This window comes from Sardina pilchardus, chromosome 13 (genome assembly GCF_963854185.1).
Source record: "Sardina pilchardus chromosome 13, fSarPil1.1, whole genome shotgun sequence".
Taxonomy (NCBI): Eukaryota; Metazoa; Chordata; class Actinopteri; order Clupeiformes; family Clupeidae; genus Sardina; species Sardina pilchardus.
The window spans coordinates 6,878,495-6,902,607 of record NC_085006.1 but is presented as its reverse complement, the minus strand read 5'-3'; the positions used below and the strand labels follow the sequence as shown (position 1 = coordinate 6,902,607).

Here is a 24,113-nt window from a genome sequence, read left to right as displayed (position 1 = left end):
TAGGCTGCATACTGGGAATGGAAACATTCCTTACACTTACACACACACAAATACACAGTTGGAAAACTCTGCAATGACATCACAGCATTCAATAGTGCGCCACCTACTGTGGTTTTTGTAATATTTTCACAGCCATACTAGTAGAAGTGTTCAGAGAGAGAGTGTTGAGAAGGGCTCAGTACTTAAACGAAGTACATATGTAGTAATAATGGTGCTGAGATCCACCAGGCTTTCCCCTAATTCACCAGCTATAACTTGAGTTGAACAACAGATATTGACCTCTGCTCCACTCGCTTGCCCACTGCTTAATACGTCATACAGAGCTTATATTGTGCAGGGATACAGAGAACAGTTTGTGAGCTGGATGTCAATCAATCACGCATTCAACAGTCACTGAGTATTCATTCGAAACTTCCCCTGTGACTCACATACACTTGCAAATGTAGGGCAGCCACTGAAGAAACACACAAGAGTTCGTACTACGACGTGAAAGACTTGCTCTGTTGGGTGTCAAAAAGGACAAGACATGGATATAATGTACTCTATACAATGCATACATTGATAACTATGGTTGTATAGCATGGGTTCTACAGTACACGAGATGAAATAGCATCTGCCTGTAGGTGGGTGTACTAAAGACCGGCTTAACAACACAAGTGAAAGAGACAAGAAGGACATTGTGCAATAATGAAAAATACAAAGAAATCTTATCTGGCACCAGTGAAATGTTTAATTACAAAGAACCCACAGTGACAAAATAGAACCATAACAGGTAGAGTAGTGACATAACCATGACAACTTTTAACATAACCGGCCTTGCAACTTCTTTTTTTAAAATACTGTAATAGTCATAACTTAAAGGCGATGGCACACAGGCTGTGCCAAAGGGAAAAACAAAACAAAATAATAAAGAAAAAACTTAAACAAGTATATAAAAATATGCCATTAGCTTCATATCAACAATTGAGGACCGTGGGAGCACTATTTACAGAAAGAAGGCAATATATACCAATATTTACAACAAACATTAAGGACTTTGTTCACAAAAGGGTAGAAGGCTACTTACATCAAGGAGTGTATTTGAAACAGAATTATGTGGAACAGATCTGGTTTTAATTCCTTTTGCCAAGTTAATGCAGTTTTGAGAGGATATCAGTGTGTTATTGGGGAATTCTACATTCACTAAATGTATCCAGTTGGGGTCATCACTACATCTATCCAACAAGTTGTAGATTTTAAGAATCTTGATTTCTTAAGTCTAAAAGAGTGAATTAATATCGAGGGGGTTTGGCTTTGTGAACAGTGAGATGCCAAGGTCTGGGCTTTCCTCATTGTAGGGGACAGTAAAGTAAACATTGATGCATGTTGTTTTTGTTGACGTTTATGTCCTCTAACATCACTGACATGAACCTCTAATGGAGAGCAGACATCACCAGCACTGTATTCAGAACACACCGTCCACTGACAAATTACGATCTCACGATCACTGCAAATCAAACTGCTCTCAAATGGAGTCTGAGTGTGGTGATTAAATACATTGGTCTTGATAATATTAGGTCTCTAAAGGTGTATGAGAATGTGCATGCAGTGTAGCAACAGAGAGAGAGAGAGAGAGAGAGAGAGAGACAGTCTCAAGTCTTTATGTCTAAGCCACAAAGGAAGCATCTTGTATAGTGCTGCAGTGTCTGAGGCCCAGGCCCAGTGCAGTCATATGCTCGGCACCTCTCAAGGGCCAATCGGCTTTACGCGACTGACATCAAAGGAGCGTCGTTGAGGCCAAGTGATCAGGATCTTAAACTCTTAACCTCTTAAATGCTGCCCAACCTTCACGTGCACAAGTTAAGCTGGAGGGCTGCACCATCTGTTTCTGTGCTAAATGTGTCTATCAGAAGTCAAGTCCTCTCTCTCTCTCTCCGTCTCTCTCTCTCTCTCACACACACACACACACACCCTCAGATGCACTCTTGTAAGAATAAACCCACAATCAGGACATATGTAACAGCTACTGATTTTATCAGGGCCAACATTAACACTCTTGACACCTACTGTAATGAGTAATTGATTCTCTCTCTCTCTCTCTTTCTCCATATGACTCCATCCGTCTCTCCTCACACACAGATGTTATTTTTACACATCAGAGATAATCAGCCATTGATCTATGTCAGCAGAGCCTTGACATACAAACACACATACTGTTGCCACTCACTTGGGTCACCATTGTGTGCTTGCGTACTTCAGATGCACAAAACGAGGAAAAAAACACATTTATAAATTAAGTGCTGTAAAATGATAATCTAAAATCAAAAACATAAATACTGTACATGAAGATTACGGACACAATATCTATATGGAATGTTCTTTTTCTCGGTTTGTCTCAAACTATACTTTCATTCTATGGAATCATTTTATTTCATTTTCTTCTTCTGCAGGAGTAGTATGATAAATGAATAAAGTAAAGTGATTATGTGAAAACAGTTGGATGTGACTGCAAGTGACTGTGGCAAGACTGGCTGTGCCCTCACAGAAAGTGAACGTGTACTGTATACATGAATGTGTGTTTGTGTGATATCATAAGCTGGTACCCTCACCTTATATTGCACATAGGTTACTTCTTTCGTGTTAACTCTTTTATCACTTTTAAATCACGCTCCTCTTTGTCATTTGAGATTAAATTTGAGATAAAATAAAAAAGGCATCTTCATGTCTGTAGACTCAAATCACAGTCTTAAATGACCAGTAGTTCGACCACTCTGTTGACAGTTGAGGTGAAATGACCATTTCTTTCAGTCATTGTTTCTTTTTTTTTTTCCCTGGCCCACCCGGAGCGTAAGAGCCACTCCTCTCTTCTCCACAATGCCCGAATGTTCTTTCATGGCTTGAATCATGCCTTTCCCCCGGCTCTCCAACCACCCACAGCAACCCACAAAATTACCCATCATCCATCTGTCACTTTGCACCGTCTTCCTGTCTGCCCCATGCATGCCTGCCTAAGCACTCAGTGTTAACCACTTGCGTCTTTGCTCCGCTGTGAGAAAGAGTGCTGTAGTCCACACAAGGAGGCCCTTCATCACATCTTCTGACAGACTTGTCTGTCCTTTTCATCCTTTTTTCCTTTCATCCTTTCGTTCTTTCATTCTTTCTTTCTTCCTTCAATTTCTCTGATCCTCACACATTCCCTACATACTCTCAGTCCACCTCTCTTTCTCTCTTGTGATGCTTGTTGTGATGTCCTCGTCCTGCTCCCAAGGTCAAAGTCTGAAGAGGTCCAACACAACATGGAGCCCAATGGGGAGTGGAACGTTACGAGCAGAGCAAGATTTAACTTCGTACACCAAGAGGAACAAAACGACAGGAAAAAAAACGAAAACAGCCCAAACCATTGAGGAACAACCCAAAACGGAGGGAGATGCCAAACAAAACAACAACGATAAAAGAAGACCTGGTTCGAAGCAACCCTTTTTGTTTTTCCCACTCCAATATCTGACACATCTATGCACAGAGGAACCAGATGTAGGAGCAGAGGACATTTAGAGGAACAGGAAGTGGGAGGAGTTTTTGGGGCGGGGCGGGGTGGGGTTGGCGGGAGTGTGCGGTCCAGCGGCTGGCGCTGAGGAGGAGGCGGAGCTCCATCGGGAGTGGGGCGGGGCGGCTCACACCCTCCAGAGCAGCAAGTGGTTGGTGCTGTCGTCCCTCCCCACCGTCTCACTGCTGTTGGTCAGCCGGAAGTCCTCGTAGCCGTCCCCGCCGCTGATGACCAGCAGGTTGGACTTGACGGGCAGGAGGGCGGAGGCGCGCCGGTGGGCCGAGTCTCGTCGCTGCAGACCGCTGTCCGAATTCTGAGCCGTGTTACCTAGGATACAGAGGACAGGTTCAGAGGTCATTGTGCAGACAGACAGACAGCCATGAATAAATGACAGCTGCCAAACAAAACCAGTATCTGTGACCATCTTGTCTTGTCTTCTAGCTAGGAAGATTATGGCAAAGTGGCAATAAAACTGTCATCATTCATCAGTGCTCTTTGACAAATTATTAAGAGCTATGCAGTAACCAATGCAGTAACCATGATGATACACAGTCTTAAAACCTTCCTTGCAATAATACATGCATGATTTGGGGGAAATACTGTATGTAATTGTGACTTTTCTGGCATGATTTTTGAATGTCAATGAATTGAATCAGTTTCCAAAAGTCTCTTTAATTTGTGCCACCCCTGATTGGGGAGCACGCCCAGTGCACAAGAAGCACAGCACCCCGACCGACTGTGAAGCTCACCAATACACATTTCTGTGCTCCTTACACACTATGCACACCCACCAACCAGAAGTGGAATAGTTCATGAAAATGAAATGAATAGAAAGAAATGTGACAAAATTAACTGTGCACTGCACTCTATCCATAGAGAAACTTTGGCATAGAGAACTCCTAGTCAGCACCTAGACTTTGGCTCAATTTCTCTCAAAGTTCCAAAAAATGTAGCTCACCAACTGATCCATTACAAAACTATACATAGAGCATGCAACTCTGCACAGAAGATTTTAAATGAAACGGGCTCCTAGCTCTACTTGCAACATCCGTATAATGTCTCACCCGGCATATTTTTAGACATGTTTTGGGAATGTCCCACAATTGCAGAGCTATGGATGTTTGTAGTGGAGGCACTGTCAAAACTCCTTGATCTCAATATCCCCAGAACACCACACATTTGCCTTTTGAATGTTGACCGAGACTTTGAATATTCCATAATCCAAAAGAAAACACTGATGGCAGGATTCATGCCATCTAATAAAGTTGTTTTACAGTTATGGATCAACCCTTCTTTCAATTTTTTTTGGATAAGTTATTTGGATGACATTGTTAATTTAGAATACCATATTGCCCAGCTGAACAAGGCCAATGTATCCACCCTACAGAAATGAGAGGCATTAGTATGCACGGTCAAAGATCTCATACCACCTGTGCAATGAGTTGCTTTGATGAGTAAAATAAGTGTTGCTGTTGAGTGCTCTTTTTTTCTCTCTTTTTCTGTATCTTTTTTATCTTTTGGTTTCCACTCTTTTTTACATGATTATGTTAACGCTTTTATATCTCATTTCATGTAACCGTCTTGCCCCCCCTCCCCTTCCCGTTTAGGAAACTCAATAAACAGTTTATCCAAAAAAAAGAGAACTGTGCACGATTATTTGTAGCTTTTGCGATTAGGTAATTGCGTTGGATCATATTGCGATTACGATTGCGATAATAGTGAAGCCCTATTTCTCAGTCCAGTGCACCCTGGCAGGATATTGCACATGGATATTTGTATGCAGAATTATTGCTGGATTAATTACAAAGATAGCATCTAAGCAATCAGAAAACATCTGTAACACTAGAATCAATTAGGGCAGAGCACCAATGGGCAGCAATGACAGACGATGTGCACCAGAGGGCGACAGTGTGCGGGAGCACATCATGCAGTACCTGTGTCTGCCTGTGGGGGGAATTTGACGTCGAAGCCCTCGGGCAGCTCGATGGAGGTGAGGAAGCGGACGTGTCCCGTGTGGCCGTGCGCCGAGCCCATGGGCTGGAGGGGGCCGCGCAGCGTGCCGGGGCCGGTGCTGGACAGGACCGGGGGGATGGCCAGGGTCAGCACCACGCCGGCACTGGTGCCGATCCACAGCAGGTCCTTGCAGGCCAGCAGCGCCGTGATCCGCAGACACGCCGCCTTGTGCTGACGGATGATGGCGTCAGAGCCTTCAGAAACGGAGAAACAAGACGGTGTCAGACATGCTTCTCACCAGATGAATCGCTGGGAAGTGGACAAAGACACCAACATGGATGAGACATGCAGGTCCAAGCAGATATTTTGGAGAAAAAGTGCTTGAGATTGATGTAATGTTGTTAAAGTGAGCCACATACTGTCTGGCTATTCCACTGCCATGTGCCAGACTAAGATTTATTTCCCAAGTTCCTAGAAGGTGTTTACTAGACCCCAGAGAGGGCAGTGTGTTGTCATTCTTCTTTCTACCGCAGACATTGCTGGTGTGTTAGACCGGCGTCCACTGACCTGCCAGCATCTTGTGGACGGCGGGCGCCACATCCACCTCGGTGAGGCTCTCGTAGGTGGACGCGTGGTACAGGCGCACCTGGGCACTGCCCTGCAGGGCCATCCACACGCCCTGGCCGTAGCTCACAATGCTGGTCACACACCGGCTACTGTCCTGGCCCACCTGGAATGAGTGCTGTTGAACACACACACACACACACACACACACACACACACAGAGTAAAGTGGGTCAGACCCATTCTGTTCTGCTCCATCGAGATACAATGGCCCATGGTTCGCATCTAAGAAATGATCCACACAGCAGGATTAGTAGGAAAATATTTGACACAGACCAGACCCAAAACCAAATTGCCAAATACCCTGCGCCTGTGACGTTTGATTAGGTGCGGTTTTCGCCTCGCACCCCTTACTGGTTGCGTTAGTGGTTTGTGCATGAGCTCAAACTTGTTTGCCATGTGTTGGAGAGCTTCATAAAGCCACGTCCAAATCTGGTAATTACACGGCTGTAAGTGAATAAATACGGATGCCGTGCACTTATCTCCAATAATGCTTAATGCAGACACGCTCTTGAGTAAAACTGGACATAAATCTTTCACTGTGTCTGTCTATACTCGCGCGTTTCACAGCCCGACTGGAAGAGCACGGTAAGTGGTTAGAACCCATTCGTCCGACCACTTCCCCTCTCCGCTGGGTTCTAGAACCCAACCGTGTCCCTGTCTCTGCTGGGTGTTCCGTCACGGTCTCACCTCCTGGACCAGCGTGCTGGTGTTGATGATCAGGACCCGGTTCTGGCAGCCGCACCACAGCTTGCCCGCCACAGGAACCATTTTGGTCACGGGGCCACCGGGGGTGCCTAAGCACAGAGTCTGGGAACTCTGAGGATCCCAGAAACTTCCTGTGGGGTGGAGAAGGGGGTCAGAGCTCAGAGGACCAAATTACTTCCAGGTCGTCGTCGCTCACAATACAAAAACATCCCTTCACAAAGCAAAGCAGAGAGCAACGTGGAATACAGCAGCATTTTCCACCCACCTGCTTCTCTCTGATAGACGATCACCTCACCGTTGGCCAGGGAAACAAAGACTTTGTTGTCAAGATACCTGCAGGGAGGAGAGAGAGGGGGAGATGTTCCTTTCACATGCTCCAACTCGATGGCAGTGGTCACCATGACAACAGCTGTGCTTAGCGGCGATACTCACAGGATGCACAAAATGGACGCCGAGTGCTGCATCTTCATACTGTTCTTGCGGTTGCGAATGTTGTCTGAAGACTGATAGACATGGATGCTGTGTGGAGCAAAGGACGACAATTGTGTCATTATACCATGTAACTATACAGTGTAGTAATCAACTGTGTCATTATACCATGTAACCAAACAGTGTGTTAATCTATGCACATGATGACTTATCTACAAAGTCATTTAGATGTTTAGAAAATGTATCGACAATTTGTCTGAGAGGGTAAACACCTCCACATCCATTAAGTAGATCAACACAACCAGACCAACTGTTTGTTTTACAGACTACTTGTATGAGTCTTGTGTTTGCTTTTAGCTCCATTAGTGACACCGAACACCTTGACTTTTTGATTGATTACCATGCATAAACACAGAGACGACATATGGACTCTGGGAGAAGGCTTAGTGACTCATAAATGTCAAGCTGTGGCACGATGGAGGGAGAGAGAAGAATGAGAGAAAGCGCGAGAAATGGGAGACGCCGTGATTGAAAGGTGCACCTACGGATGGCTCATATTACGCCATCAGGCTTTCTGGTAAGCGAGTTGTGCAACAATGAGAAATTTGTACCGAGCAGAAATTACTAATCACCGAAGACGAGCGTGCGTCAGCGCAGTCCCTCACAATCACTTGTGTTCTTTTCCATGACGGCTCTTTCACAACAACACACATCGGGAGAAACAGCAGGAGATCATAAACGAAATGAACACATTTGTTATTCTGTTCATGCTACTGATGCCAGCAAATGGTCTGCTTGACATACAGTGCACCAGGGGTGCCAACAGGATGAATAGAGCTAATTAGAAAGCACAGTCAGGGGAGGCGAAATGTGCCCTGAAATGGAGGACCTGGAACGTTCCGGAGGGGGTGGACGGAGGTCTTACCAGCCGTCCTCGGTGCCCAGCCAGACGGAGCTCTGGTAGGCCTCGGGGTCGATGCTGAGCAGGTCCTCCAGGCTGGCGCGGGTGAAGGAGCCGCGGCTGGAGCGCCGCATGGCGCGGCCGTCCATGGGGCTGTCGCTGCTGAGGCGCGGCGGGCCGAACGCGCTCGACACCGGGAACTCGGGCTCCTCCTCCGAGCTGGTGGTCTCTGTGGCCATGTCCTTGGAGCCTGCGCCCTCGTCGTCTGGACAAGACACAGCCAATCACAACAGAGTTCAGGTGACTTATCACATGAGCTCATTAAAGGTAAACAAAGAAAAAACAATGCGTCAGGTGAAAACTAAAAGGGGAAATTCAAAACTCAATTTTATACATTGTAAATCATATAATGGTGATAATATATACAATATATCAGTATACAGTATATACAGAACGTTTAGTTTAAAGGACAAAAAGCCAAAAGCTGGTAAAGCTTAACACTTGAATCATTGGAGTGAGGGTAGAGGTAGAGAGGGTCGACTGACTGCCAAAGCTGGAGGAGATGGTGGAGTGGCTGGCCTGGCTCTGCAGGGTGGATGAGGGGCTGGGCGAGTCCTCGTCGTCCGTGTCGTCGCTGTCGAAGGGCACCAGCTCCTGGTTGGCGCCGGCCGGAGGCTCGCTGAGCTCCAGGGAGGAGCCGGAGATGGAGATGTGCAGCTGCTGCTGCTGGGTGGAGGGGGCGGCCGGGGCAGCATGGGACTCTGGAGCTGGGGCTGCTGGAGGGCACTCCACACGCTCCCTACTCCACACAGCACACACAGGACAGTAGCGTTTTACAGTCATCAGAGCACCAAGGTCATTTGTAGTGGTCAGTAGACTTTAGTCATTAAACATGCAAGGATGCAATACAATGTACTTAGCAGATATAGATATATATAGATTGATGCTTCATTTAGCAATTTAGTGGCATGTATTAATCAAAGTATATTAATGTTTGACATTATAAATAAATATATGAAATCCAAGCTTTAGTAATATTGGAAATATAACAGGACAGGTGCAGGCTGGACAGGCTCTGTGTGTGTGTGTGTGTGTGTGTGTGTGTGTGTGTGTGAGAGAGAGAGAGAGAGACTGACCTGCCCTTGAGACCGGGCACTGCTGCGATGCAGATGATGCGGGCGGAGCAGACGGCGATGCAGGCCTCCACCGTGGGCTCGTCGCGGATGTTGAGCAGACACACCTGTCCCACGTAGCCGTCGCTGTTGCACACCCACACCTCGTAGGTGTTCTCAGGGCAGCTGTGGCTTGGAGACGCACAGGAGAACTGGAGGGACATTAGGGCAGTGGGGTTAGAGTCAGGAGCCTGGACCTACAGGGACTTTTATTGGTGGAGACCTTCTGTAGAGATGAGCAGTGGATGGTGTGTCTCACCTGCATCCCACTGCGGGTCTTCATGATGGGGATGGCCTTGAGGAACTCTGGGTCCCACTGGTCTTTGTTCATGGCTTCACAGAGCAAACACATGAAGATCAAAGGGACAGTTAAGACAGCATACAGGATATTCCCAATCAAATACTTTTATGTCACTTAGCAACAGAAAGGAATGGTGTCCCTGATCATGCTATGATTTACATCTGGATAATAAGACACAAACACAAAATGGCAATTAAATTGGAATCACTAAATGGAATGTTAAGGCCATTATGTAAACCCGAAGGCTCCTGAAATCCTCAGTTAGTGGGTCTTTATTGTGATGGCCCACTGCTGGAGGGGTTTCTCTTACCCAGCTTCTTCTTGGCCTCCTCGAAGGCCTGCTCAAAGTTGCTGCGTGCCTCGGGGCTGCTGAACTCGAAGATGAAAGTGCTCTCGGCTGAGGCGGTGGTCAGCTCCACTTTGGTGGGCAGGAATGTCATGCTGAAGGCCAGAGACTGTTTCTCGGCCAGCTCCCTGTGCACTGAGGCCATCAGGTCCTTAATCACGTCGTCCAGATTCTACACAGAGAGACAGGGACCGGTTACAAATCACAATGAACAATGAACAATAGTATTACGTGCCAGAGGGTGGTAGACTAGGAAAGTGTATGTACTACATAGTATGTAGCCTAGCTTAGCTATGTGTACAGTATTTAAAGGAGGCTGTGTGTCCCTTACCTGATGGGGGAAGCTAAGCGTCTCTGATAGTTTGCTGATCTGACCCAGTGTGCTTAAGTCCTCATCCAAACGGCCAATGGTCTTCTGGATGTTCTCTCTGTTGGTGGCCTGGTTAGAACCTATGTGTAGAGCAGGAAACCAAAGCAGAGCATGAGACGACCATCTTCCTTAAACTCAATCTCCCAGAATCCTCTACTTGTTACCAGGCTGCTTTTCTCACCTTTCACCATCTCCACATCCTCCAGTGGCAGCTTCCACAGGAACTTATATTTACTCGAGGTGTCGATAATGCTGGCCGCTGTATATCTGTGGGAATCCAGACAGGAGGAACACAGGTGAGTGGTCACATAACAAAGTGTTTCAAAAACCATCACATAGCCATCACCATCACAACCATCTCATAATATCTAATGAGATAATGTTGCATGGTTGGCTTATCAAAAAACATTAAACACAATACAATATTTATTAAAAACTAAAGCAATATGAACTGAAACAAATTAACATGCATCATGAGAGTGCTATAATGTATTCTGTTCTTCTAGCTCTTCTAGAAAATCCATCTGAAGGTACACTAGGGTACTCTTCGTTCATGTGCTATTGTAAGTGGTGTTTTGTTAAGAAATACTTCCGCTGTAATCAATGTTTCCCCCTGACATAAACATTTGTGGCAAGTGGTTCAGTAATCACATTAAGCACTCAATAACTTACTCAACATTTCTTATTTTCACATTTAAACCTAATTGTCTAAGATTATTTTTCCAGCTTTGCTAGATTGGAAGCTAAATTGGACCTCAGCATGAAAACAATAACTCTTTAAAATGGGCATGTTTGTCAATTAGCAGGCTTGTAAACCAGCGCTCTAATATCATAGTAGACTCACAGGGCCTACAACAACATTTCTATTAAATCTAGTGTGTGTATAAGCAACAGTGAGTATTTGAGCTATTGTGTGTGTGTGTCTGTGTGTGTGTATGTGTATGTGTGTGTGTGCAGTGTGTGTGTGTGTGTGTGTGTGTGTGTGTGTGTGTGTGTGTGTGTGTGTGTGTGTGTGTGTGCGTACACACTCACAGGCTCATGGAGCTGCGACGCAGAGAGCCAGACTTCCTCTTGAGCGTGGTGCAGATGAGCAGGTCGCTGAAGAGGAAGAGCGAGCGGTCCTTCTTCCCGCCCACCGTTTTCTGCGCCGAAAGGGGGGGAGGAAGCCAGAGTCACCCAGGAGCCATTTTCAACCCAACCCCATTCAGACGCACACAGAGTGCCCAGAAAGAGTGCACTCAAGCGCCCCCCCCTGCACCTATAAATGTGTTTAAATGCGATCACTTACCGCCTCCATCACCATCTCCTGACGCAGGAACTTCCTCTGCGGGTTCATGATCTAGAGAGGAAAACAGGATCACTCATACGGAAATCACCTCCGAGGCTGACTCAGGCAAGAATCAGCGCCCAATTCTGCTCCTGCAGTGCTACTACTGTACATCATACTAACTGGTACAAACACGGATGGTAGGGTATGGCAGTTTTATGTGATTAAATTAGGTGATTTAAAACTAGTGCTCTGTGTTCTTCACAGCACTGATGCTCTACAGTATGCTGCATGGTTGTCATTTACTGTAATATGAGGCATGTGTGAGTGTTGATGCTGATGTCTCACATGCTCCACCCCCTCGATGTGCGCCTCGATCTCCTGCATGACGCGCGTCTCCCGCTCCACCTCCTCCGCGCTGCGCCGGCCCTTGTTGATCCGCTCCGCCAGCCGCTTGATGTTCCTCTGGGCGTCCAGCAGGAACGGGTGGTCAGGGTGGTCCTCGGGCGTGTGCTTCAACAAGTCCTGCCCCACCACACACACACACACACACACACACACACACACACAAATATTTCAGTACGAGGAGGACTCAAGCTCTATTGTCTCTGATAACCTCTGTGCCCTGATGTACAGTACAGATGACTTACCTTGACCAGTAGCTCGTAGCGAGGGATGCGCTGGACAGGTTTGATCATCAGGTCACCGAGGGCCTGCTTCTCTTTATTCTCACGCATGCTTTGCTGGATTGACATTAGGCGAGGGGGAGAAACAGACAAGAGAGGAAGAAAGAAGAGAGTCAAAAAAGAAACGGACAGAAAGGACGGCAAGCATGTATTTAAATAGTTCTACGTCAGGACTCAGTAAACAGAGATTCTTCAGCAGAGTCAGAGTATTGTATAGTAAGTGAGCAGTCATCTACCTTATGATGGATGTTAGAGTCCCCTAGGGTGAAGCTCAATTATTGTAATTATACACCACAGCCACCAGGGGGCATAGTGACTTGCACTTTGGCAGGAGACAGGCCAAGCAGCATAAATGGTTTTCGGAAATTCTGAGCACTTTAAGTTGATGAGAGGTCCTAGCCAAAAACACTTGTGAAATTGTTTTTATAAGTCCGGTCTTAATGCGGCTCGCTGCCTCTCTGCCCTACTGCGGCAGAACCTCCTGAGACGCAGACCAATTTAAACGAGCCCCAGACTGTGTCATTGACAAAATGTCTGGAGGCATTTTCTATATCCAAGAAATATGAGAGTCCTCTGCAGGAATGTTTTTTTCCAAGTCTTGATTCATACTTTGCTTCGCAAGTTGACAAAATCCTTCAAGAGAAATGTCTGACTCTTTAATGCCAGCTGAAACCGTAATTCACTGAACTCTGCCAGACATTCCACCTCCCGGAATCAGTGATCGATGGTCTCGTTCCATTGAACCTCACTATGCATGATAGCAGAAAGCATGTACATGTACACACACACACACACAAATTCTTGCAAACACACACACTTTCTCACGCCCACACACAGAGAGAGAGAAATAGGTGGAAGATAGAGAGAGGGAGAGCGAGAGAGGGAGATGGATCTCCCATATAGAGATATAGCACTCTAAACTGACCTCTCACACACGCGCACTTTTAAACACACAGAACGTACCTCCAGAAACTTCAGGAATGCAGGTTTGGCCTCCTTGGCGATCCTCACAGCATCTTTGGCATTCAGAAAGTTGTCAATGTAAGCAGAGTAAATATTCGCCAGGATCTCTTTGGAGAACTGCATGTGTGGTGGTGGGGGGGGGGGGGGGGGGGGCGAGAAAGCAAGAGAGAGAAACAGAGACAGCACAATGAAAACATGACACACACACTCCAGAGCATCATTTCTAAAGGTCAGTCTGTTATGCAACGGCCATATGATGAGGGCTGTCACGCCAAACTGCTGAGACCACTGACGGTAACGGCCCTCAGGGCTTGTGATTGGGGGCCAAGTTCACGTCGGGTGTGCTCCATTATGGCCTGTTTTCCTCTATCTGCGTAAGGTCAGGGTGTGTGTGTGTGTGTGTGTGTGATGACGGCCTTTTTTTGCTGTGTTTAGTTTGCGAGCAGGTCTTTAAAGAGCGGAGTGTGTCTGTGTGCTGCGATAGCCTGGCTCTCGCGCGGCGGACGACCGTTCATCACCCGAGCCGCTGACACCTTAACGCCTCTGCTGTCGCTGCGAGTGGGAGGCAGTTTACACAGCAGCAGCACATCACAGGTACAGAGACACAGCAGGGGAGAGGGGGATGAAAAGAGGCCAGAGAACAGAGGAGAGAAGGGAGGATGAAAAGAGGGAGGCAAAACGAGCAGAAGACGAGGCAGACAGAAGGGAGCGCAGAGACAGAGGAAAAAGACGGGAAGAAATCATGGAAACGAGAATGACGAGCGCTCAGGGAGAGATCAGAGAGAAGGGGAGCTCAGAGAGACAGGAGAGACGGAGATAGAAAATGACATGAAGAGAAAGCGTGGAAACGAGAATGAAAAGAAAAGAAAAAAAACAACAAAGGAAAAACAGAATGCGCTCATCCCACCCTCTCTTCTCTCTGCCTCAATAACATCAACATACTGAACATGATGGAGAGGCCTGCTGCTCCACCTACTACACAGAACACGCAGCAAAGTACCCTGCAGGCCCACATGTCTAGGCTCACATGTACTGGTGTGTGTGTGTGTGTGTACTGGTGTGTATTTACATGTGTGTGTACATGTTTATTTACAGTATGCGTGTGTATGCATGTGTAGCGAGAGAAAGAGGGCGAGGAGTGAGAGTTAGCAAACACACACACATCACCCAGCCGGTGGATGCTGAGCTGCTCGTGAGGACAGAGACGCCATCACTCTCTCTCTCTCTCTCTCTCTCTCTCTCTCTATCTCTCTCTCTCTCCCCTTTTCCATCTCTCCCTCTCTCTCTCTCTCTCTCCCCTTTTCCATCTCTCCCTCTCTCTCTCTCTCTCTCTCTCCCCTTTTCCATCTCTCCCTCACCCGGCCGCTCTCTGACAGGCATGTCAAAACTGTGTAGGGCCACAGGGCCTGAGCGCTCCTGCGCCACACACACACGGATTACACGGGTCAAAGGGGATTACAGACACACTCATAAACACAAAAATGGACACACACACACACACACACACACACACACACACACACACAGCCACATTCCACCTTTGTGGTAGTGGGGGATGTAGGAAACAGGAGGAGTAAGAAGGCCCACATGGCAAACTACAAAAATCAACACTTTCCTCTCATTCCAACTTTTTTCCAAGGAAAAAAACGCAAAAGAATATGCAGAATTTGAGGACTCCGATGCTATTCACTTTCTTTGCAGTTCATGCTATAGGATCAGTTCAGCCCAGGCAAGCAAGATTGTTCTTTTCTCTACTTTTCACGAAAAAGAGGTGAAGGGGTGATCTGTGTTCTGAACTTGGCAGAAAAGGTGACATTGGCCCTTCACCTCCTCCAGCACACTCACACCATTTCTCTCTCTCTCTCTCTCTTTCTTTATCTCTTGGCTTCAACAAAGCCTCCATTGAGAGAGAGATGATGGTGGGCAGCAGGAGCTGAACTGATGCCCCCCCCCCTGCCAAAGTGGCGGAGGGCTCACTGTCTAGATAACCGGCTCTTTGGGGATATTTCAGACACCACTGCCACACACCAGAGGAGCTTCACTTATTGAACACTAGGGTAGGTGGGGTTCCATGAAGCAGACTTTCCTACGCTGTGGGGACACAGAGTGAAGACTCCACAGGGGGGCAGCCAGGGAGGAATTTGAAACATGGCCGGGGAAGGTCAGATATACAGGTGGCCACTGGATAGGACACTAGAAACAATGACCCAGATCTGGACCACGGACGGCTGTCCTTCAGGCCAAAGCTGCTGCATATATAAATCACCTGACTGTGCAGCGGATCACTGGGCAGCTGTGAGGAGGGAGATATCATTCATTCATTCATTCATTCATTCATTCATTCAGCAGCGGGGCGGTGATGGTGCGGTGAGCAGGCTCCAGCCTGCCCGGCGTTTTATAAGCCTGTTTCATAAGCAGCTCTGGCCGCAGGGGGCTCCTGCCTCTTCCCTGGGGCACGGGGAGGTGTGGGTCTGGGGTGAACCAGAGGGCTGCTGGACGGGGGGAGTTGGAGAGTTGGGTGAGAACGGACACAGACTCCCACACAATGAAGACACAGGAGATTGGGGGATGGAGGTGGTGGTGGGTGGTGGTGGGCGATGGGTGATGGGTAATGTGCATGGCACGCACCTCCACCCTGGCAGACGGGGAGACACACAGGCGCGCCCCTCTCCCGTGTCTGACGCCTCCGCACTGCCCCTGATGCCACCCTTCCCCCACTGACCCGCTGCTGTCGAGGGGAGCGGGGTGGGATGGGGGGCGGGGGGAGGGGAGCGGGCGCTAATTAGACATATCGTGGGCGGCTAACGACTCTGTGACGAGGCCCGCCGCTGAGAGCCGTGCCCGCCGGGGGCACGCGCGGGTCGAGAGCAGAGGCACCGCTCTCCCGTGTGGAGCTCAGCTCACCCTGGGCTTCTGTGTCTGACTACGCGCCGTCTCACACACACAGGCCGTCTGAACCTGAACAAAGCTGGGTCATAAATACAGACTGTCTCCATCACTGGCCTCCTCCCAGACGCAAACGACACAAAGAAAACACCACACCGCAACAGCAGTCATTTCAATGATGATTTTCACATAATTAGCAGGTCCTTTCTAGCTGTTTTGGTCTTGAGAGTGCTACGAGACAGAACAGTTTACATTTCACTGTGAGGTTGAGGTGACCTTGCCATAAACCCAGTCACATTTTGGATGTGCTTTTAGAGTTTTGTTCCCATTGACTAAATGTTCTTCCCTAGTGATATGATTTTATGTTGCAAGGCAGATTTATGCTTCGCTCTGCTGAGCCTGTGAATTGAATTTGGATTTGATGAGAGCAATGATGTGAGTGCAGCCCCTCAAAATTGCACCTTCACATAAATGGACAAAAAGCAATGCTTTCAATAGGGCTGCAACAACTGATTAGTTGTTGCAGCCCTATTGAAAGCTTGATAATGAATTAATCGATTAGTTATCAACTATTCAACTGATCGACAACTATATTGGTAATTTGCTAATCAGCTTTTGCCATTTTGAAGGAAAATACCACACATTTGTCTGACTGCACCTTCTTAAACTTGGATATTTTCAACTGGCTACTCATTTAGGACAGCACTAAACAAATTTGGTGTATGGACGCAACAAGGTATTTGAGGGCAGAATCTTGGGCTTTTGAAAACACTGATAAAAATGTTTTCACTGCTTTCTGACTTCAATCAAACAACAAATTGATTAATTATTAAAATAATTGACTATGAAAATAGCCGCTAAAAGTTACAGCCCTAGTTTTCAATGCGATCAATTTTTCTGCTGGAGCTAGTTAAGTATAGCCAATATATGAGTATAGCCAATATATGACAATGAAATGGGATGATGCTGTACAGGTCCTAAAGGAGTTTAATCATGTTGAATGTATATGGTATGGCTGGGTTTTCGATCAGTGTGACGTAGATAGTTTATAAAAATAGGTCAAGGAAAGGCATGAAACAGTTTTGTTAAAATGGCATGAAACAGTTTCCTAAAGTGATCTTTTCAGCCCCATCTGGCCATTAGAATATATATATATACTTTTTTTATGCCCGTAAAGAATGATAATAAAAACATGTGGTTGGAGGAACTAACAAATACATAAACTGAGAGGCAGAGGTGCTTTTAACAGCTAATCATGCCGGTCACTCTTTCCCATAAACATTACCCCCTCTCCATCTCAAACACTAAAGTGGTTCTCATGTTTGATGGCATAAACATGTTACATTTCAGAGCAATAATGCCGATAGGTTTCCATGGAGGAAAAGGATGTTGATCAAATAAGGGCTTAGATCCAACAGGAAGTGTGTGAGTCAGCCAGCTCAAACCCTGAGCTCTCCCTCAGCAGCTTGGCGATGACGACGCCCTCGTCTGACCACGCCTGCGCTGCATGGCGGATCAGCGGTCACTCACCGACGCGATGAGGAGATGTCCCACGGTCTGCTTGTCGTGCCAGTCGTTGACGCAGCTCATCACCTGATCCAGGAACTGCTCGTGGTGGTCCAGGATCTCGGGGATCTGGAAGAACATCTCGTCCACCAGGGAGGGGTCCACCAGCGGAGAGTTCTCCGGCTGCTTCAGCGGCCTCATGTATCCCTGTCACACACGAGCACACACAGAACACCATCTCCACAACTGACCAGCACGGGGAGACCACAGCTGGACATACAGTAACCATGTCTGAGAACTTGAGCCTGTGTGCACGTTTCCATGTGCGAAGACTCTATGCCTTCAGTCATAAAAATAACGTAATGCAATAAAGGCAGTATTAGAGAGTGGAGAATTACAAACAGGCATACAGTACTCCGCTGGAATCCTACTGTATCAAAAACAGGTCCTTACTGTTATATCTGGATGTAAGCTCCACATATGAAACAGGTTTCATGACCCACTCAAGCCTGTATACAGTATGCAGTATGTGTAGAGTACACAGTGTGTGTGTAGGTGTGTGTGTGTGTGTGTGCACGTATACATGTTGTGTGGGCGTGTGTTTGTGTGTGTGTGTGTGTGTGTGTGTGTGTGTGTGTGTACACACGTGTGTGTGCTCATACTTGTGCATACATGGGCTGCTCTGGGACAGGCCTTGATGAAAGGAAATACCTCTCTCCCCCCATGGGGCCTTTACTGAGGCACATCAGGCCTAAAGTATCTGCCCTTTCATTTTTCAAAGCACAGGATATGAACTCTCTCTCTTTCTCTTTCCCTCCCTCTCTCTCTCTCTCTCTCTCTCTCTCTCTCTCTCTCTCTCCATCTCTCTCTCTCTCTCTCTGACACACACATATATACGTGTAGGGAATAGGATACACTCCTTCAATTGCTCTTCCTTTCACTACCCCATGCTCTTAAAAACACACATTTCTCCAATAATTCAAATCCTTCATCATCATCTTGGTGTGTGTGTGTGAGTGTGTGTGTTGGTGAAACAGGAGAAGCGGGGAAAGCAGATGAGCTCAGCACGGCCCCACAGCCACAACCACCCTCCTCCTCCTCATCCTCCTCCATCCCCCCTCCTCCTCCTCCTCCTCCTCCACCATCCCCTCCTCCTCCTCCTCGCTTACAGCAGGCCACCGCAGCAGCCACAGCAGAGGCGGCATACTCTCCCCCAACCTATCCTCCCACACACACACACACACACACACACACACACCAGTGGCCCAGCAGCACTCCTCTTGTGTGTGCGTCTCAGGACGAACCACCAGATGACACGGGGCTGATTGTCAGTGTGCTCGCTCGCTGCTCATGTGTGTCCCAGCGTGAGTGGTATTCTGGGGCCGCAGACGCAAGAGAAGGGAGTCATTACCCTGCGGGTGAGCGCCGAGGCTCGGCCCCTTTTTCTCCGAAAACAATACCGGCGCTGAGGTCAGACGATCTGGAGTTACGCATGGAAATGAGCTCATGGTGACTGGAGCGGCTACTCACGGGCGAACGACGCAAGGACATGACCAATGGGCTCACAGCGTGATGAGAAGAAAAAAACGTGAGGACGACCAATAGGAGCGCTCGCTGGCGGGGGTTGGGTCTGGAGGCGGGGGAGGACACTGCTGTGCCGCTCCGCAGTCCCTGCTCACCTTGTAGCCATGGTGACAACGCGAGCGGCAGCCACCGCGGTAGCAGACGCTTTCTGCACACACAACCGCTAGCAACGAGCGAGTCAGCGCAGAGCATCGCCTTAAGGATGGATGCGGGCTCTCGCCTCTCGCCTCTCGCCTCGGCTATTCTGCTGGATCACTACCGTCTGAACACAACACATCATCTCCCTTCACTACTACTCCCCCAATGCGTTCATCAGGAATGAAGAGGGTTGTAATGGACTACACTATACATATGCTCCAACATCACCACACACACACACACACAAACACACACACAGAGCACAAAGCCACATTCAGTCTGCTGTTATATAACATGGGTTATCAAAGGCCGGCAGAAGGGCAGTGGGGTCAATCCAATCCTAAATTAAAGGGAGATGAGGCCACACATAGCACTCGATGGGGATTAAAATGTACAGAGGGCAGACCATCAAAGATCACTGAGACCTCCAATCTTCCACTCAGATTGTGCATGTGTGTGTGTGTGTGTGTGTGTGTGTGTGTGTGTGTGTGTGTCTGTGGGCGCGCGCCTGTGTGTATGTGTTGCATATGTATAGCAGTCATAATTTGCTTCCATTGTGAAAGAAACCTGCTTCATACTGTATATGGAGAGGGTGGCTTGAGTGTGTGTGTGTGTGTGTGTGTGTGTGTGTGTGTGTGTGTGTGTGTGTTAGGCCTGCTCTCACCTGGATTAGTGTCCTCAGAGACTCCACATACGACTGCTCAGTGTCCAGTAAGGTCATCACCACATGTCTTCTCATGTCCTGCAGAGGGAGACAGCAATGTTAGCACCATGGGGAACAAACACATGCTATACCACACACATGCTGTATGTCTTGGGGGGATACAAGATGTTTCCTTTTTTTGTCAAAAGAAGGGCAAAGATAAAAAGCCTATTACACAGTATACATATCAGTTAAGGAACCAATCATTAAAAGATAACCATCAGCATTATAAGAACCATACATGGTAATCCATTTATTCAAAACAAGTCATCTATCTCTCTCTCTCTCCTACCCACCCACCCACACACACAAAGCACGCTGTGATGCAATTTGGCTTGGCCCTAATCAAAATAGGAGTTTCCTGTTTACTGGTTTGCATCTGCACACTGGGCCAAATAACTGTGTGTTTCCTCCAACGACAAGATAAAAGCCTGTACTTTTCTGCAGTGATTCTCTCTCTCTCTCACACACACACACACACACTCTTCCTCTCTCTCTCTCTCTCTCTCTCTCTCACACACACACACACACACACACACACACACACACACTCCCTCTCTCTCTCTCTTTTTCTCTCACACACACACAAATGTACACCACATGATGGAGCCATGAAGCTACAGTACAGTACACTTTGCGGTTGCATGAGGGCCTGTACTGTGTCCATGGCAGGCTGTACATCAGGCGTGCCCCTGGGAAGCAGAAGCAGAAGCAGGACCGTGTGAGTGAGGGCGGTAGGGAGAGGGACAGGGGTGGACGTCTCCAGCAAGCCACAAGCAGACTCCCTAATTGTGCACAACCAAGTGAATGGCAAACATTCCCTCTAACAAGCCAGCCAATGCAGCGCAGTTAATTGGGAATGTCTATGGAGGCAGTGCTGGGAGCGCTACTAAAGTTTTGGGAATCTCCCATTAACCACAATGGCATTCTCTGGCTGTGCGGGCTGCTGTTGGGAGATGGAGATGAGGCGACGTGGTATTTATGCGTAAGAGTCTAAGAGAGGGCCAGCACTCGGTCAAAGGCTCGCAGGTCACACGGAGCCCTGTGGTGGGGACGCACAGAGACTGCAGTGTGGTTTGAGGTGCCTCACTCTCCCTGCTCAGCTTACACACACACACACACACACACAGACACACACAGACACACACAGACACACACACACACACACACACACACACACACACACACACACACACACACAGACACACACACACCACACACACACACACACACACACGCACACACAACAAACACACACACACACACACACACACACACACACACACACACACACACACACACACACAACACACACACACAACACACACACACACACACACACACACACCACCCTCCCCAGACCTCTGTTGATAAGGATCGTCTGGTGCCACGGAATGAGAAGCGCAGTGACTGGAGTTCCTCTCGGGGGCCGAGAAGAGATCATGGCCGGGCAGGCAGCACTGACGGGGAATAAAATCCTCCTCCTCCTCATTTTGAACTTAAGCTCCAACAGAACGCTCAGTGCTCCATTTTATAGTCCTCATCAGGATCAGTTCTAATAGCCTCAGCATAGAGTACAGCAAGACGTCCTCTTAAAAACAGTTTCCCCCCCTTCAGTCTGCTTAATCATTGTCCGAGGGAAAGGCCACTCTTACTGTCTTGACCACATCTACATGCAGAGAGGAAAGCAGGCACAGAATCGGCGCTAATTCAAATCAATGGGGAGGGTGGATGCTGAAATTAAAAAGAGAAAGAGGGATAGAGATGATTTTTCACAAAGAGATAAATCGAGAAGTCACGGTGGAAGTCACGACAACCCAGCGACGCAGCAGGAGGTAAACGAGCCTTAACGGCTAGAACGGCGTGAGTCACCGTGACAGAGATACCCAGAGTTCTCTCTCTCTCCTCTTCCTCCTGCCTGCGGCCAGGAAAAGAGACACCGCTAACCTGGTGTCTGTGCGGTGATTGTCGCCACCGTTAAAAGTGCCCTCCAGAACCGATTCTCCTCCTGCCGAGCACCGGGGCGGTAATTGGTGCGTCGGACGCGGCGGACACGTGCTGCGCTTCACGTGTGAGAGAACCTGCTGACCCCCACCGCCCCCCCCCCCCCAACACCTCCATCTCCAAAAGATGATTGTCTTTTTATACCTCTTGACTTCAGTCTGACTTCATATCGCTGAGTCACCCTACACACATGGCCAAAGCACCCACAGCCTAGCCAGGCCCATAAACAAAACGCTGGCAGACCTCATCCGCGAAAAGGTAATATGCAGTTATTGCTACAACACGGGGTCATACGGTTTGAATCAAGGGCACATAGGGACCAAACAACGGTACGGTGGAGGAGAACCCTATACAGAAACAGATGGGGTGTGGGAGAGAGAAGGAGAGAGGGAAGAGAAAGAGAGAGAGAAGGAGAGAGAGAGAGAGTGAGAGGAGGGAGGGAGGGAGGGAGGGAAAATGAGGGGGGTTAGGGGTAGAAAGTTTTATTAACTGCTATGTGATCTTGGCAACACTGGAGTTACACTAAGGCAAACAGGAATAGAACTTTCCAGAACTTAACGTCGACCTGAATGAGGGTAATGATTTACTTAAAATAAACACAGCAGATGAGGCAACATGACTGGCATGTATATCTTGAGGACCAGGTTGCATGTGAGACCCAAAAAAGTAGGGCCACCAGCGAGAAAACAACAGCCGAGAGTCCCTGCTGATTAGTGTGCCCTTACCCATCTGGTCTGTCAGACACTCACACACCACACCACACCACACCACACCACACCACACCACACCACACCACAACACAACACAACACAACACAACACAACACAACACAACACAACACAACACAACACAACACAACACAACACAACACAACACAACACAACACAACACAACACAACACAACACAACACAACACAACACAACACAACACAACACAACACAACACACCACACCACACCACACCACACCACACCACACCACACCACACCACACCACACCACACCACACCACACCACACCACACCACACCACACCACACCACACCACACCACACCACACCACACCACACCACACCACACCACACCACACCACACCACACCACACCACACCACACCACACCACACCACACAACACAACACAACACAACACAACACAACACAACACAACACAACACAACACAACACAACACACACACACACACACACACACACACACACACACACACACACACGGGCCTAAAAATAACCGAAGATGACACTGAGGCTCCGCTTCCAGCGCTCTGCTCTCGCCGTCCCCGTGGCCCCAGCAGGTGGTGGGCCAGAGACCAGAATAAACCCGCTCAGGTGAGACTCGCTCGACAGCTAAAGGGCCACATTCTTCATCGGGGGGGGGAAGAATCTCTCACACAGAGAGTACAGCATCCAGCAGCAACAACTTCTTTACTACTCGCCTGAAAACATGTCTGGGGCAGATCATTTTCTTATAATTTTAACAATAACACGAGGGCCATCCATCCTAAGCTAGCACTACTAGAACAACATGGAGCCGCATGCTTTGACCGACTGACAGCCTCTCGACTCTGGTTGTGTCGAGCGCACATGTAACATAGCATGACGGACATATGCGCAGGCATGTGACCATTGCCCTCCGTTTCTATTAGGGGCTCCCTGTTATGACTGTTCCCTCCGAGCGGCCCCCACACAATGGCATGATTATTATGACACATAATTGTAATGCAATTTAGCCTGCTCGCGGCGCACAGCCCCGCCGCCCACCCCCAGCAGTGCGAGCGTGTATTAGTGAAAACACAGAGTTCACCACGGCATGAAGGAGGTCAAGTCCAGCTCCCCACAAAATATCAACACGGCCGTCCACATTTCTTTGTGCTCGCTCTTACATAACCTAAAAAGGTGCTTTGTGCACGTTTATTACATATGCACACATAATGGCCTGCTCTACTAAGTGGCTGCATAATTGCAAGCACTTCATCGAACGGGAGCATATTCCGGATGGCCTTCGGAGAAAAACTGATGGGGGTGAAATGGAACGGC

The 24,113-nt window shown here is 48.1% G+C and overlaps 1 protein-coding gene across 1 annotated transcript in view; it reads right to left on the bottom strand.

Moving 5' to 3' along the window:
- Nucleotides 1-707: 707 nt before the first annotated feature.
- LOC134099296 (rho guanine nucleotide exchange factor 17-like) overlaps nt 708-24,113 on the bottom strand; it is a 74,484-nt gene continuing 51,078 nt past the window's right edge. Inside the window, exons 2-21 of the mRNA XM_062552093.1 lie at nt 20,021-20,098; nt 17,659-17,841; nt 13,243-13,359; nt 12,244-12,336; nt 11,942-12,118; nt 11,615-11,665; nt 11,359-11,468; nt 10,508-10,593; nt 10,288-10,406; nt 9,921-10,128; nt 9,569-9,642; nt 9,274-9,461; nt 8,683-8,936; nt 8,162-8,402; nt 7,240-7,326; nt 7,073-7,140; nt 6,790-6,938; nt 6,044-6,218; nt 5,458-5,730; nt 708-3,850 (exon numbers count right to left, since the gene is read on the bottom strand). Coding sequence (XP_062408077.1) covers nt 3,651-3,850; nt 5,458-5,730; nt 6,044-6,218; nt 6,790-6,938; nt 7,073-7,140; nt 7,240-7,326; nt 8,162-8,402; nt 8,683-8,936; nt 9,274-9,461; nt 9,569-9,642; nt 9,921-10,128; nt 10,288-10,406; nt 10,508-10,593; nt 11,359-11,468; nt 11,615-11,665; nt 11,942-12,118; nt 12,244-12,336; nt 13,243-13,359; nt 17,659-17,841; nt 20,021-20,098 — 2,931 coding nt within the window. The 3' untranslated portion in view covers nt 708-3,650. The remainder of the gene's footprint in view (nt 3,851-5,457; nt 5,731-6,043; nt 6,219-6,789; nt 6,939-7,072; nt 7,141-7,239; nt 7,327-8,161; nt 8,403-8,682; nt 8,937-9,273; nt 9,462-9,568; nt 9,643-9,920; nt 10,129-10,287; nt 10,407-10,507; nt 10,594-11,358; nt 11,469-11,614; nt 11,666-11,941; nt 12,119-12,243; nt 12,337-13,242; nt 13,360-17,658; nt 17,842-20,020; nt 20,099-24,113) is intronic.